This window comes from Dasypus novemcinctus, chromosome 14 (genome assembly GCF_030445035.2).
Source record: "Dasypus novemcinctus isolate mDasNov1 chromosome 14, mDasNov1.1.hap2, whole genome shotgun sequence".
In the NCBI taxonomy this organism is placed as follows: Eukaryota; Metazoa; Chordata; class Mammalia; order Cingulata; family Dasypodidae; genus Dasypus; species Dasypus novemcinctus.
Window position 1 is genome coordinate 76,501,977 of NC_080686.1, and position 15,111 is coordinate 76,517,087.

General features: G+C 35.5%; 1 protein-coding gene and 1 pseudogene across 2 annotated transcripts in view; one reads left to right on the forward strand and one right to left on the reverse strand.

The window, feature by feature from the left end:
- The window catches only part of CSMD3 (CUB and Sushi multiple domains 3), a 1,328,729-nt gene that overhangs the window by 686,538 nt on the left and 627,080 nt on the right, over positions 1-15,111 (reverse strand). For both annotated transcript variants that reach the window (XM_058275930.2, XM_058275932.2), the window contains one exon: positions 12,209-12,312. In XM_058275930.2, coding sequence (XP_058131913.1) covers positions 12,209-12,312 — 104 coding nt within the window. The remainder of the gene's footprint in view (positions 1-12,208; positions 12,313-15,111) is intronic.
- LOC101439181 (cytosolic iron-sulfur assembly component 2A pseudogene) lies at positions 2,539-3,008 on the forward strand (annotated as a pseudogene).

Here is a 15,111-nt window from a genome sequence, read left to right on the forward strand (position 1 = left end):
TTCATATGTCTTTTTTTTTTGTATGTTTATTTTCAGAGGCCATTTCTTCAAGTTCACTAATCCTTTCTTCTGCCTACTTAAATCTGCTATTATATGATTCCAATGTTTTTTTAATTTGATTTATTGAAACTTTCATTCCCATAAGATCTGCTGTTTTTCTACTTATGCTTTCAAATTCTTCTTTGTGTTTCCACAATGTCTCTTAATATCCTTAATCTCTTTAACCATCTCCTTGAATTTATTAAGATTTATTCGAACATCTGTGATTAGCTGTCTCAACTCCTTTATGTCATTTGGAGGCTTACCTTGATCCTTTACCTGGATCATATCTTCCTGTTTCTTGGTTTGGATTGTAACTTTTTGTTGGTGTCTTGGCATCTGGCTTACTAGATTATTTATGCTGGGTGCAGTTTCTCTCTTTTAATTTAGAGCTTTCTTGCTTTTTTTCCCTTACTGCTTATGTAGTGGGAGCTAAGGATGTAGCTGGTGCTACAAGTTATGAAGTCTCAAGCTGCCTTCATTTCTTCAGGGACCGATGAAGGGTTTCCCAACTTTCTCCTTTACCAGGGGTAGGAACAGAACCACAGCCATATGTAGGAATCAAAGTTATGCAAGCCTAGACTGCAGTTGCCCAGAGAGATTGATGAGACTTCACACCACTTTCTCCCCTACCTGGGGCAGGGATGCAGCTGCAGGTGTGGGCAGCAATCTAAGCCATATGGATTCAAATGACCACATTTGCCCTGGTAGATATATGACTATTCATTCTGTGTCAGCTAAATGTACCTACAGCTAAAAGGAGAGGCTGTTGCAGGGCCTGCCAGCTTCCTCCCTGCTAGAGATGGGACTAAAGCCTCAGCCAGGGCTGTAGGTTGATCTGGGTGGAAAGAAGTCAGTCCCTACTATCACTCCGATTTTCAGTCAGCCTGGCTTCCCCTCATGCCTGGGGCGAGTCAAAATGGTGCCTACTGACCTCTTTTCAACTTGGACAAGTTCAAACTTACCTGTTTTAAAGGTTATACTTTAGCCAGCCAAATTTACTAATTTACTAAAGTAAATTTCCCATCTTGAGGAAATGAAGTTTCCCACTCCAGGCACAGAATAGTTCTCAAGGAGGCTTGTGCCACCAGTGGAGGATGGGCACTGGCCTCCACAGCGTGGAGTGCTCTACTTATGAATCTTTTCTGCAAATGGGCCGTCTCCTCCTTCCATTCTTTCAAGGATGTTGCAGGATGCTCTTCTGGTCTCTTGGAGCCCCTAAATAGGTGCTTTAGATAGCTCTTGGTGATTACTAACTGCCCTGTAGCACAAGGAGTTCCTTACTCTGCAAATATCTTGCTGGTTGTCCACTATTTAATCTTTTGAAACAAACTTATTTTAAAAATATTTTTTAGTACCAGCAGCTACTCTATAGCACATGGCTCAAGGTTAAGAAAAAACATACAGGAATTCACAGATGATAAAAGAGATTGCTAACTAATGTCTAAATAGAGTCTAACATACTCTGTTACAAAATCATTATTTAAAATATATTCCCTTCAAGTGGGGTTTTAAAATAAGTTCATGCTAGTTTACAATGCCACATATGCAATACAGCACTGTTTAAGACCTGGGCAAGAGGGGCCCTTTCCCTGGGTTCTTCATTCAAGAAGATCTTGCTGGAACCTCCCTCTAGACCAAATCTGCCCTGTATATGCTTTCCAGGAGCCTGCACACCCACCTCCAGCTTACCTCTGAGATCTTAGACTAGTTTCCAGCCAACAATGTGATAACTACAGAAACTGGGAGTAAACCTGAAATATTTAGAGCAATTGAAAGGGTAATTTTATACCTGCTAAATTTCATAATGAAAAAAAAAAAGATTGCATTTATATTTATTTTTATTTCATTTTTCTAAGGATTCAATTTTATTTCATTTATAGAAATATCCCTTCAAGAGAGATTGGACATAAAAGCAGATATTTGAGACACATTGGTATTTGGGACTCTGGAATTTCTGTTACCTGTGCTTGTGTGGGCCAGTTTACTAGGTCCATATTACCAGGGCTGAAGCACACTGTTAACATGTGTAGCACTAGGCCCAATGTGCCTCTTGCAGGGTGTATGTTAGAATGTGCAGGCTGAGGTGTCCATATGCATCATCAAAAAGTAATTTTAATATTTAGACACTTGATATATGAGTTCCCATTTGCAAATGGGTCCTGAAAATGCCATGGGCATGCCTGCAGTTGCAAAGTTAAACTTATTAAGAAACATGCTTCAGGTTCATGCACATTTATGTCAACTTCTTTGCCAGATAGAAATCTAGGAATTCCTCCTATGCTAGAGTCATAGAGTTCAAAGAAATTCGTTGATCTAATTCCAACTCTGTAAAATCTCCAGAAGCTGGTTGTCCAGCTTCTGTTTACAGAATAAATGCTAGCTAAGTTCTGAGTTACTCATCTTTACTCAAAGAAAAGAGGTTTGTATTCTCAGAGAGGTGTAATTTTATTTTAGAATAAGGAAAGCAAGAGTCGCCAGGCATGGCGGAGTGCGAGGATGGAGCGGTTGTCCACTCTGCTCTCCCGGACTCTGAACAGAGTCCTGTGGCTCTCCGGCTTTTTTGAGCTGAGAGTTGCCCCACGGCTTGGATCATGGGAGAGAAAGCGCTAGAGATTTGATTCGAACTATCTGGGACCCGGAGAAACCCAATACTTTAGAAGAACTGGAAGTGGTAACAGAAAGTTGTGTAGAAGTTCAAGAGATAAATGAAGAAGACTATTTGGTTATTATCAGGTTCACGCCAACAGTACCTCATTGCTCTTTGGCGACGCTTATTGGTCTGTGCTTAATACTTCAGCGGTGTTTACCATTTAAACATAAGTTGGAAATCTACATTTCTGAAGGAACCCACTCAACAGAAGAGGACATCAACAAGCAGATAAATGACAAAGAGCGAGTGGCAGCTGCAATGGAGAACCCCAACTTAACCGGAAATCGTAGAACAGTGTGTCCTTGAACCTGACTGATAGTTGTTCTAAGAGATACTGAACTGTAATTGTTCGATATATCTTAGTAAAATGTAAAAGACTCATATTTAATAACTAGGTGATTTGTACCTCAAAGCATTTTTTAAAGGATTTCCAAGCAAGATTTAATAATAATGTAATACCTAGTTAGTTCAATGTACAACATTCTCAGGATTTGTAACACTTAGGTATTCAGACAGAGGAATATTTTCTAGTTATAATGTGAAAAATGAGTTGCTATTTTTCTGATGCCCATTCCGATACAACTACTTTTCATGTCAAATATCTACTGTGCCCAAATGTATTCAATTTAAACCATTACTCTGTAAAAATAAATAAAACAGATGATTCTTATATGGATAAAAAAAAAAAAAAGCAAGTTTGAATAAACATTTCCTGGTCATGGAATGATGACTATTGAATAAAGACGGGAATCACATAGATTATTCAAAATTAATATGCTAAAATGAGTGAAATATAACAAGTGATAAAGTAGACATGCTACACAAACTAGAGACAATATGACAACAGTAATGTGAGAGGAAAAATAGTAGCACTGTCTTTTATCAAATTCCTGGCAGCAGCAGAAAAATCTCCACTTTAATCTATAAATTATAGCTATATCCATTTGACAATTCATTTGGGTTACAAAGGCACTTTTATATTCTTTGTCAGGTCTCATGTTGTCCAGCAAACTTTGTGAAAAAAAATCAGCTTAAGTATGTTGGGGGCCTGACAAAAGACATGATCAAATCTAAATCCACATTCCTGTGGGTATAGGACCTTTTGAAGATTTTTTTTTTTAATTTTCAAATTTTATTTATTTCTCTCCTTTTTCCCACTGTTATCTGCTGTCTGTGTCCATTTGCTGTGTATTCTTTTGTGTCTGCTTGCATTCATGTCTGCAGCGCTGGCAAACTGTGTTGCTTTTTTTGTTGTGTCATATTGCTGCATCAGCTCTCTATGTGTGTGCCACCTCTCCTGGGTGGGCTGCATTTTTTCACACAGGGTGGTCTCCTTGTGGGGCTCACTCCTTGAGTGTGGGTCACCCCTATGCAGGGGACACCCCTGTATGGCACAGCACTCCTTATGTGTGGCAGCACTGCATGTGGGCCAGCTGACCACATGGGTCAGGAGACCCTTGGTATTGAACCCTGGATGCTGCATATGGTAAGCAGACGCTCTATCAGTTGAGCCACAAGTGCTTCTCTGAAGATGTTATTATTAGTTAAGATAGGCTAAATTCAGTCAGGGTGGGACTTAATTCATCTTACTTGTGGCCATAAAAGAGTGTAAATTTGAATGTAGTCAGTCAGAAAAAGGCAGAAGTTAGAAGAAGCCATAGAGAAGACAGAGATCACCATGTGATGGAGGACTGCCATCACCCTAACTCTACCAACCCCAGCCTAAAGCATGGCCTCGCCCACATCTTGATATTAGATTTCTAGCCTATAAAACTTTGAGACAATAAATTATCACTGTTAAGCCAACCAGTATGTGGTATTTGTCATAGCATACCCAGCAAACTAAGACAAAAACGTGTTCTTTCCCTTAGTCACTCTCTGCTTCTGCTGTATGAACTTTTTCATTTAGTATAGGACTTTCATTATTGCCTTTAAAATATCCCCTGTACTGTCCTCAAATATAAAAGGAAATAGGGTTACCCTTTGGACTTAATAATGAAAATTCTGAAAAGGATGCCAAATCATTAATAAAAAGTATAGATTTATTTTTGAGACAGCTGAGATCAAATGAGAATACTTTCACAACTCTAAGAAGGGAGTATGAAGAAAGTGAGGTACTGTGGCATTTATAAAAATAAGTTCTTTTGGTTAAGGAAAAGTTCACTTTTTGTATGATGCATGGTTATATTTTAAATATATTGGATGTTTCCTCTCAGTTTCTAAAAATTGTATAGTAAAGGCATTTGCCATATATCTTCTATATTGAGTTTTGCAAACATATAAGATATGTATGTTCACAACAAGGTCTGACACTTTGCTTGTATGCTCATTTTAAGCCTTGTGATAACTTAAATACAACGGAATTTTTCTTTCTGTCTCCCAGATCTTTCACACTTTCACTAAGGAGCCAATTCAGATCTACTAATTGAATGGCCTATAGGCAATGACCAAGAATAAAGCTTTAATTAGTATTCCAACTGGGGACAAATTACTCAATGGAAGCTCTAAAATTGATGGTATAGGAAAACCCACTTCGATATCTGGTATTTTGAAAAATAGTATTTAATAGTAATTTGTGTCAATGATACAATAATATTTTATGTAAAGAGAATATAAAAATATATTAGAAATCATGACTGTCTTCTAATTTTTTGTTAGTATTGGGATAGAGTGAATTATATACTATTCATACACATTATTATTATTGTTTTTTATTGTCAAGGATTATATAAATTGTTACCAATGAATGTAGTCTTTGCAATTTAGCATTAGGTTTGGGTATCTAAGATCACAGTTCTGTCATATTGCTTCTGTGTTTTAATAAATTACTGTATATGCATGTCTTTAAAATGTTTCTCCATATAATCATGTGACAATAATTAGCCCAAAAAGCCCATTCTTAAGACAGTGGCTAAAGGACACAATATTTCTGATTAGGGATGTTAATTATACAAGATGATATCTACTATTCCACCCAATGTCTAGATACCAAGGTTTATTTGATGGTATATAAGGGGGGAAAAAACTATTAAGAAATATTTAATCATTTGACTAGCCAGCCTGTCTTTTCCTGTCCATGTTTTGAAGACTCTAATCCTGAAACAGGTCTTCTATGTTAACAGAAAGAAGGAAATACATTCCATCACATACACATTTTCCAATTTCATTTCTGAAGAGAATATGAGTCAAGCAAATATGGAAAAAGTTAGGTCACAAAATGCATGAGGGTCATTCATCAAATTTGCTGTATATTTTTAATATCCAGGAAACTTCCACTTTTATAAGGTGTCACATAGAGTAACAGAAGCATTTTAATTTAGAAAATAATAAAAAATAAAGTTAAGATAAAACAATCCAAATCATGTGTCATAGCAGGAGTCACAGACTCAAATGACTACAGACCCAAGCAAGCAACATCAAGTTGCTTAGAAACTGAATATATAAGAAAACAATACAGGGAGTAGGATAGGAGGAAGGGATAACTGAAGTCCTCTAAACAGAGGGCAGAAGATAACTCTAACCAATTTTTGTTAATGCTGTCAGTTTATCAAAAGAAACAACAAATCCAGATTATTTTATTTTTTTATTTTTTTTATTTTTTTCATATTTTTATATGTAATTGTCAGTTCTTCATAATATTGTGCTGAGCAAACAAATCAACAAACAAAGAACACATCTGGTACCATATCAGCTCTGGAGCTGCTAGAGTCCAATTCAGTTTTATAGTATAATGAAATCCAAGCTATCAGGTATAAAACAACAAGGAGATCTAGGAGGAAATGTGGAATATTCCTGGAAGAGATCAGCCCCAAATGGTGGTGCATTTAAAAGGCTCAAAAAAATGATCACTTTTAGGAGAGGGAGGTGTTAACAATGAAGTTACATTATTAAACAAAGAAAAAGCATTACAATCAAATCTGCAGAGCCTGTAAAATACTTGCCCCTTTGCCTATCACACCTTAGGAAACACACTATGGAAATGTAATAGTCTCAGATAGAAAAATGAATTGTGTTGACCCATGATATACTAGTTGCAGAAGTGGAAGAGGAGGATGCAATACTAGAAAGTTTGAAATGGAGGTCAAGAGTGCATGAAGAGAGAAGGGGACAAAATGTTAGCAGAGTAAGGTGCTCCAAGAGTCAGCTTGTCCAACAGGGTAGTTAGTAATTAGCCAGAGCCATATAAACCACCTGTTTGGGAGTCCCAGGAGAGTAAAAGAGCATCTTGCAACATCCTTGGAAGAATGGAAGGAAAAATCTGTCCATCTGCAGTGAAGATTCATGAGTAGAGCACTCAAGCCATAGCGGTCAGTGCACATACCCCACTGGCAACATAAGCAGCCTTGGGAGATTTTCCTTGGCTAGAGTTGGAAGCTCCATTTTCCAAAAACAGGGGAAGAAGAGATGGCAGGGCACTGATTGCAGCTACTGATTAGTAAACTCTGCTGGCTAAAGTCCAGTACTAAGAACAGCTAAAAATTGAACCTGTCCAAGTAGGAAAGAGGACAGTAGCTGCCAAAGCCAGAAAAAGATATTACGAAAATATAAAATTACAGACCCATTTCCCTAATGAATATGAATGCAAAAATCCTCAACAAAATACTCACTAATCGAATCCAACAGCACACTAAAAGAATAATTCATCATGATCAAGTGACTTCCATCCCAGGCATGCAAGCATTGTTGAACACAAGAAAATCAATCAGTATAATATACCATATTAATAAATCAAAGAAGAAAAGTCACATGATCATCTTTGATTGACATAAAGAAGGCATTTGACAAAATCCAGGCTCCAAAAGTTAAATACTCTAAAAGATAGGAATCCATGGAAACTGTTTCAACATGATAAAGGGCATATATTAAAAAACCCACACCTAATATTGTACTCAGTGGTAAAGGACTGAAAGTGTTCCCACTGAGATCAGAAACAAGACAAGGATGACCACTGTCACCACTATTGTTCAAATTAGTGCTAGAGATTCTAGTAGAGCAATCAGGCAAGAAAAAAGAAATATAAGAGGAGGTTAAAGTGGCTCAAGCAATTGGGCTCCTGTCTACCATATAGGAAGTCCAGGGTTCTATTCCTGGGGCTCCCTGGTGAGGGCACGCTGGCCTGCATGGTGAGCTGGCCCAAGTGGAGAGCTGGCCCACATGGAATGCTGGCTTGCATGGTGTGCTGGCCCACATAGAGTGCTGATCCACAGGTAGTACTGACTCAGGCAGAAGTACTGGCCTGCATAGGAGTGCTGGCCCACATGGAGTACTGGCCCATGCAGAGAGTTGGCACAGTCAGATGATGCAACAAAAAGAAACACAGAGTAGGGACAATAGGAGATTGTCCAGACCAGGGAGCTGAGGTAGTGCAAGACATTGAGCCCTCTCTCCCACTCCAGAAGATCCCAGGATCAGTTCCCAGTGCCACCTGGAGAGAAGACAAGCAGACACAGAAGAAAATGTGGCGAACAGACACAGAGAGCAGCCAGTGAGTGCAAAACAATGAGGGGGGGGGGGGGGGAGAGGAATAAAGAAATAAGTAAATCTTTCAACAAAAAAAAGAAAAAGAAAAAACATACAAATTGTAAGGAAGAAGAAAAACTTTAGCTATTCACAATATGACCCTACACATAGATAATTCCAAAAAGCCTATAGCAAAGCTAATAGAGCAAATAAATTAATTCAGCAGAGTGGCAGGAGACAAGATTAATAAGCAAAAATCAGTAGTGTTTCTATACAGTAGTAATGAGCACTCTGAGGAGGGAGTTACGAAAAAATTCCATTTACAATAGTGACAAAAGAATAAAATATTTAGGAATAAACATAACCAAGGATGTAAAGGACACATTTTCAGAAAACTATAATGCATTGCTAAAAGAAATCAAAGAAGACCTAAATAAATGGAAGAATATTCCATGTTCATTGATGGGAAGACTAAATATCACTAAGATGTCAATTCTTACAAAACCGATACACCAATTCAATGCAATCCTGATAACAAGTTCCAGCAGTCTTTTTAAAGAAATGGAAAAGCCAATTATCAAGTTTATTTGGAAAGGTAAGGGGCACTGAACAGCCAGAAACATCTTAAAAAAGGAAGAACGAACTTGAAGGACTCTCACTTTCAGCCTTTAAATCATATTACCTAGGTACAGTGGTAAAAACAGCATTGTACTGGCATAAAAGATAGACATATAGACCAATGGAACTGAATTGATAATTCAAAAACAGACCCTCACATTTAAGATGAAGCAATTTTTGACAAGTTGTCAGACCCACACAACTGGGGCAGAACAGTCTATTCAACAAATGGTACTGGGAGAAATGGGTATCTATATCCAAAAGAAAGAAAGAGGACCCCTACCTTCCACCTTACAGAAAAATTAACTCAAAATGTATAAAAAACCTATATATAAAAGGCACAACCATAAAATTCCTAGATGAATATATAGAGAAACATCTTCAAGACCTGGTGATAGGTGGTGGTTTCTTAAACCATATATCGAAAGCACAAGCAATGAAAGAAAAAAATGAATAAATGGGACCTCATTAATTTTAAACACTTTTGTGCTTCAAAGGACTTTGTCAAGAAGGCAAAAAGGCAGTCTACTCAATGGGAGAAAATATTTGGAAACCACATATCTAGTAAGGGTTTGATTTCCATTCTATATAAAGAGATCATACAACTCAACAATAAAAGAGCACACAACACAATTTAAAAACAGGCAAAAGATTAAACAGACATTTTGCCCAAGAGGATAAACAAATGGCAAACATGAGCATGAAAAAATGTTGAGTATCACTAGCTATTAGGAAAATGAAAATCAAAACTACAATGAGATATCATCTCATACCTCATAGAATAGGCATTATTTTTAAAAAACCAGAAAACCATATGTGCTGGAGAGGATATAGAAAAATAGGAATACTCCTTCAGTGTTGGTGGAAGTGTAGAAAGCTGCAGCTTCTGTGGAAGACAGTTTGGCAGTTGCTCAGGAAGCTAAATAAAGAATTGTCTTATGATCTGGCAATCCCTCTACTAGGCATATATCCACAAGAAAGGAAAACAGTGATGTGTAAAGACATTCGCACACAGATGTTAATAGCGGCATTATTCACAATTGCCAAAAGATTGAAACAACCCAAGTGTCCATCAACCAATGAATGGATAAAACTAATGTGATATATACATATGATGGAATACTATGCTACTATAAGAAGAAATTAAATTGGGACACATATGATAACATGGATGAACCTCAACAACATTATGCTAAGTGAAATAGGGCAGAAACAAAAGAGCAAATATCGTATGGTCTCACTAATATGAACTGATATGAAGAAATAATACATGGAGTTAAAACCTAGACTATAAGTTACTAGGAGATAGGATGAGGACTGAAAAGAGGTTATTGATACTTAACATATGTAGAATTTTCAATTAGCTTGACTGTAAAAGTGTGGAAAAGGATAGAGTTGATGGTAACACATTATAGTGAGTATAACTAACACAGCTGTTTATAATTTGGGATTGTGAAAGGGATAGTCTATGGATGTAAATGTCATTTGGAAGAAAGGTAGAGAATAATCTAGGTACTGAATAACATAGTGAACCCTGAGGTGAATGAGCACTGTGGTTAATAATACAAATATAAGAATGTTCTCCTATGAACTAGAACAAAAGTATGTCACTCTTACAGGGTGGTAAGAAGATAGTGATGCATGGGAAAATACAATTAATGTGACTTACAGACTATAGTTAGCAGCAATATTGTAATATTCTTGCATCAATGTCAAAGAAGTTTCTATATCAACACAAAGGGTCAGTAATGGGGATTGTGGGATTTTTTTTCTTTTGGGTTAAGGAAAACATTCAAAGGTTTACTGGGGCAATGACTGCACAACTCTATGATGAAAGTGAAAACCCCAAGTGTACACTTAGGATAGAATGTACAAGGCATTGGACTGTATAACACGGTGGACTGTGATTGAAAATGGACTGTAGTTAACAGAACAATATTAGAATGTGCTCTCATGAGTGATAGCAAATGTAAAATACTAATACATATTCTTAATAATATGGAATATGTGAAAAAAAAAAAAGCAAAGTGTACCCTATGGACCAGCATTACTGGCAATAGTCTGATCATGTTCTTTCACAATCTGTGACAAATGTTTCACAAAAATGTATGGTGTTGGTGGAGGGGTGCTGTATGGGAATTCTACACATTATGCATGATTGTTTTGTAAACTCACCACTTCTCTAATAAATAAATAAATAAATAAAGATAAAAGAGTGCATGAAGACAAATAAGAAGAGGAGGTTTTTTTTTTTCACTTTTTACTGGAAAAAAGGAACTAAGAGGAAATAATGCTGGAATTCGTAATGTTCACATAATGTAAATCGTAGATTTTATTGCAAGATTCTGTAATAATAGTACCAGGAGTCCTTCTGTAAAATTAAACAGAGAAGAAAAGGAGAGAGAAGAAAGGAGAAGAAAAGAAATGAAAATAAAATTAGCATACCTTAGTCACATGATAAGGGCATTACTTCAAGGACATTTTTACGCTAAAAATAAGATTTTAAAATTAACTATCAATAGTTCTTAAACATTGGTTTGCATAAGGATCACCTGGTGTAAGAACTAAAATATAGATTATTAGGCCTAAATCAGACTGAATCAGAGATGCTGATACAGGAAGTCAGTTAGCAGGTTTTAGCTATACAAGTACACCAGATAATTATATTGTATTCAGTTATTAGACCCCATTTGCAAAACATGAGGTTAGATAAAACTGAATTATGAAGGTTGTTGAGAACATCTTGAGATACCTTAACCTTCTGAGGTCGATAGCAGAAAAAACAACATATACACTCCCTGAAATAATCCTTGATACTACTGTCAGAGGCAGATTATTGTGATGCCTAACCAAAGACCTGGCTACAAATAAGTTCCAAACATTTTCTCTTTTTTTCAATGTATGTTAATTCTTTTAGATCATATGAAGAGTCATTTTTGATACATTAACTACCTCAACACTAAAAGTGGTTATTAATAAGTGCTTCAAGTTTCAAACCACTGACAACCTTAATTTCTGATCTTGTTGCCTAGGTAGGATTTTGCTCTCAATAAGCAAATATCCACTAGCCTTAGTATCAGGATCATAGTCTCTAGGATTAATTTTATGTATATATTTTCAGTCTCAAATTTTCAAACTTTGTGGGGACAAGGGTGTTTTCCCAAACCAAGACCTACCATCCACTCTTCAACTTCACTCCCGGTTTCCATTCCAAAGGGCTCCTGGCATGGCAATAGATTCAAGAAATTGTCTTTGGATCTAGTGCCTAAAGTCTCATTGAAGAAGGAGTAATAAATACACAATTGGTTGATGATAATAACTAAGTTACTGAGATTCTTCTGTTGTAATGTGAGGGAGCAATATAAAGAAAATGATTTAAGGATAAAATTCTATAAATACCTGATATGCCAAGTCAAGAGTAAAACATTGAGAACTTACACTTGGAGCACTGTCCTAGGGTCTCCAACTTCGCCACCATCACCAATTGTCAAAGTATCATAACCAATCTCTAGATCGAATTCCTCAAAGTTTATCTGGATAACCTATTAACAAATAGAACCAAACATTTAAAATACATTGCATTATGTGTTTAAAAAAAATAAAGCAATAGAAAAATATTTAAAATGCACGTCTATACAACTCACTAAAATTTAAAATTTTATCATTTTAGAAGACTTATTTTAACATATAAATATTTAATTACAGACATATCAGATTGGTAAAAAAGTAACTGTTGCTTTGCATTGTTGAAATATGCCATTTGATATTGGAATACATTCTTAAATAAATGTGGTTATGTATACTTCATTTTAATGTGTGTTTGTTGCTTCATGTTTTTTTTTCTAATTTACTTATTACTTGCTGTTTATTTTATATTTATTTTAGACTATGGAAATGAGGTTAGACAAAAAGCAACTTCAAGTGATTTTCTTATTTGAATTCAAAATGGGTCATAAAGCAGCAGAGACAACTCGCAACATCAATAACACATTTGGTCCAGGAACTGCTAATAAATGTATAGTGCAGTGATGGTTCAAGAAGTTTTGCAAAGGAGAGAAGGATCTTGAAGATGAGGAGCATAGTGGCCAGCCATTGGAAGTTGACAATGACCAACTGAGAGGAATCATCAAAGCTGATCCTCTTACAACTACCTCAGAAGTTGCCAAAGAACTCAACATTGACCATTCTATGGTTGTTTGGCATTTGAAGAAAATTGGAAAGGTGAAAAAGTTTGATAAGTGGGTGCCTCATGAACTGACCAAAACTCAAAAAAATGGTCAATTTGAAGTATCATCTTCTCTTATTCTTCATAAGAGCAATGAACCATTTCTCAATCAGATTGTGATGGGCAATAAAAAGTGGATTTTTTATAACAATCGGTGACGGTCAACTCAGTGGTTGGACCCAGAAGAAGCTCCAAAGCACTTCCCAAAAGCAAAGTTGCACCAAAAAAATATCATGGTCACTGTTTGGTGGTCTGCTGCTGGTCTGATCCCCTTTAGCTTTCTGAATCCTGGAGAAACCACTACATCTGAGAAGTATGCTCGACAAATCAATGAGATGCACCTAAAAGTACAATGCCTGCAGCCAGTATTGGTCAATACAAAGGGCCCAATTCTTCTCCAAGACAGCACCTGCCTGCACATTGCATAACCAACCTTCAAAAGTTGAATGAACTGGGCTACGAAGTTTCGCCTCATCTGCCATATTCACCTGATGTCCCGCCAACTGACTACCTCTTCTTCAAGCATCTCGACAACTTTTTGGAAAACACTTCCACAACCAGCGGGATGCAGAAACTGTTTTCCAAGAGTTTGTCAAATTCCAAAGCACAGATTTTTATGCTACAAGAATAAACAAACTCATTTTTCTTTGGCAAAAATGTGTTGATTGTAATGGTTGCTATCTTGATTAATGAAGATATGTTTGAGCCTAGTTATAATGATTTAAAATTCATGGTCCAAAACTGCAATCCCTTTTGCACCAATCTAATATATATTAGTAGACATTTCAATATAAAATATATTTTATATATTTAAATACATACATATATATTTCATACTATGGTAGCAGATGAAGTCATATTCCTGAATTTCAATCAAATATCATCACAGGCCTTTTATTTGTTTATTGTACCTTCTGTAAGAAGTTTTCAATGAAGCAGCATGGCTTCTATTTATAGAATGCTTTTATTTGAAGCATTTTAAGCAAGATTACAATCAATCTACTTTGAGAAGGCTTTATAAAAAGTGTATAAAAAGTATATATATATAGGAGAAGAATGGTTTTTCATATATTTGTATATATTTTTGGAAAGCTGATATTAAAAAAATGAGTACTATTTCCACTAAATAGGAAAGCTTAAAAAATGTTAAAGCTGAATTTGATTCTAGATCATCAGATTTTATGGCATCAGGTCTATCTTTGTGTATCCTTTGCTTATAGACTCCCTCAAATAAAATAAAACATGCTGGCAAAATTGGGAGCACAGTACTTGAGAGATACATAATACCATGGCTTATAATATAGTATTATTTCTACCATATATATTGTTCACATGCTTATACAAAAATTTGTGTTTAATTAAATTGCAATTCTTAAATTAGGAACCTACTATAAATATAATTAAGAATCAGTACAGAAATTTCATAAATGCTGCCCATATAGAATCACATATTAAGAAAAATAATTTATAATAAATTACCATAAATCACCTGATAAAGGAAATAAATGCCTGATATTACCAGTATTAATAAAGAATAAATGAGAAAGACATCTCCTTAATAATTTTCATAATTAGTTATTAATTTGGTATCATTAAAATTCATTAAAATTCTTAAAAAGGCAGCATTTCATATCCTGGCTTCTTATGCTATATGAAATACATAATTTTTTACCATGTTAATTTTTTATTTCTTACAGATTTTATGTTAGCATTGACTAAAACATTTGTTTTGTCCAAGTTTTAATGTAGCAAATATGGAAAACATTGAGTTATACATATTCTGTGGTCATAATTTCTTAAAATTGATTCCTTATTTTGCATACTTTCAGTTAACAATTATCTGTCAATGAGATTTAGGTGATTTCCTATTTTGTGCTATTATAGACGGCTTTGAAAAAGCATCTTCTTGTTCAAATATGCAAATATATAGCTAAGTTGTATACTTAATAATGCTATTCAGCTTCATAATTTTGTGCCATATGGTTTTCCAAAATTGTTTTACCAATTTAAATACTTACAAATGTGTATGCTAGATATCTCAATTTCTGTCAATCTTAAGGGTATTAAAAGTGATCATATTTTGCATTTTCTTCATTAGTGAGTTGAGCATATTTTT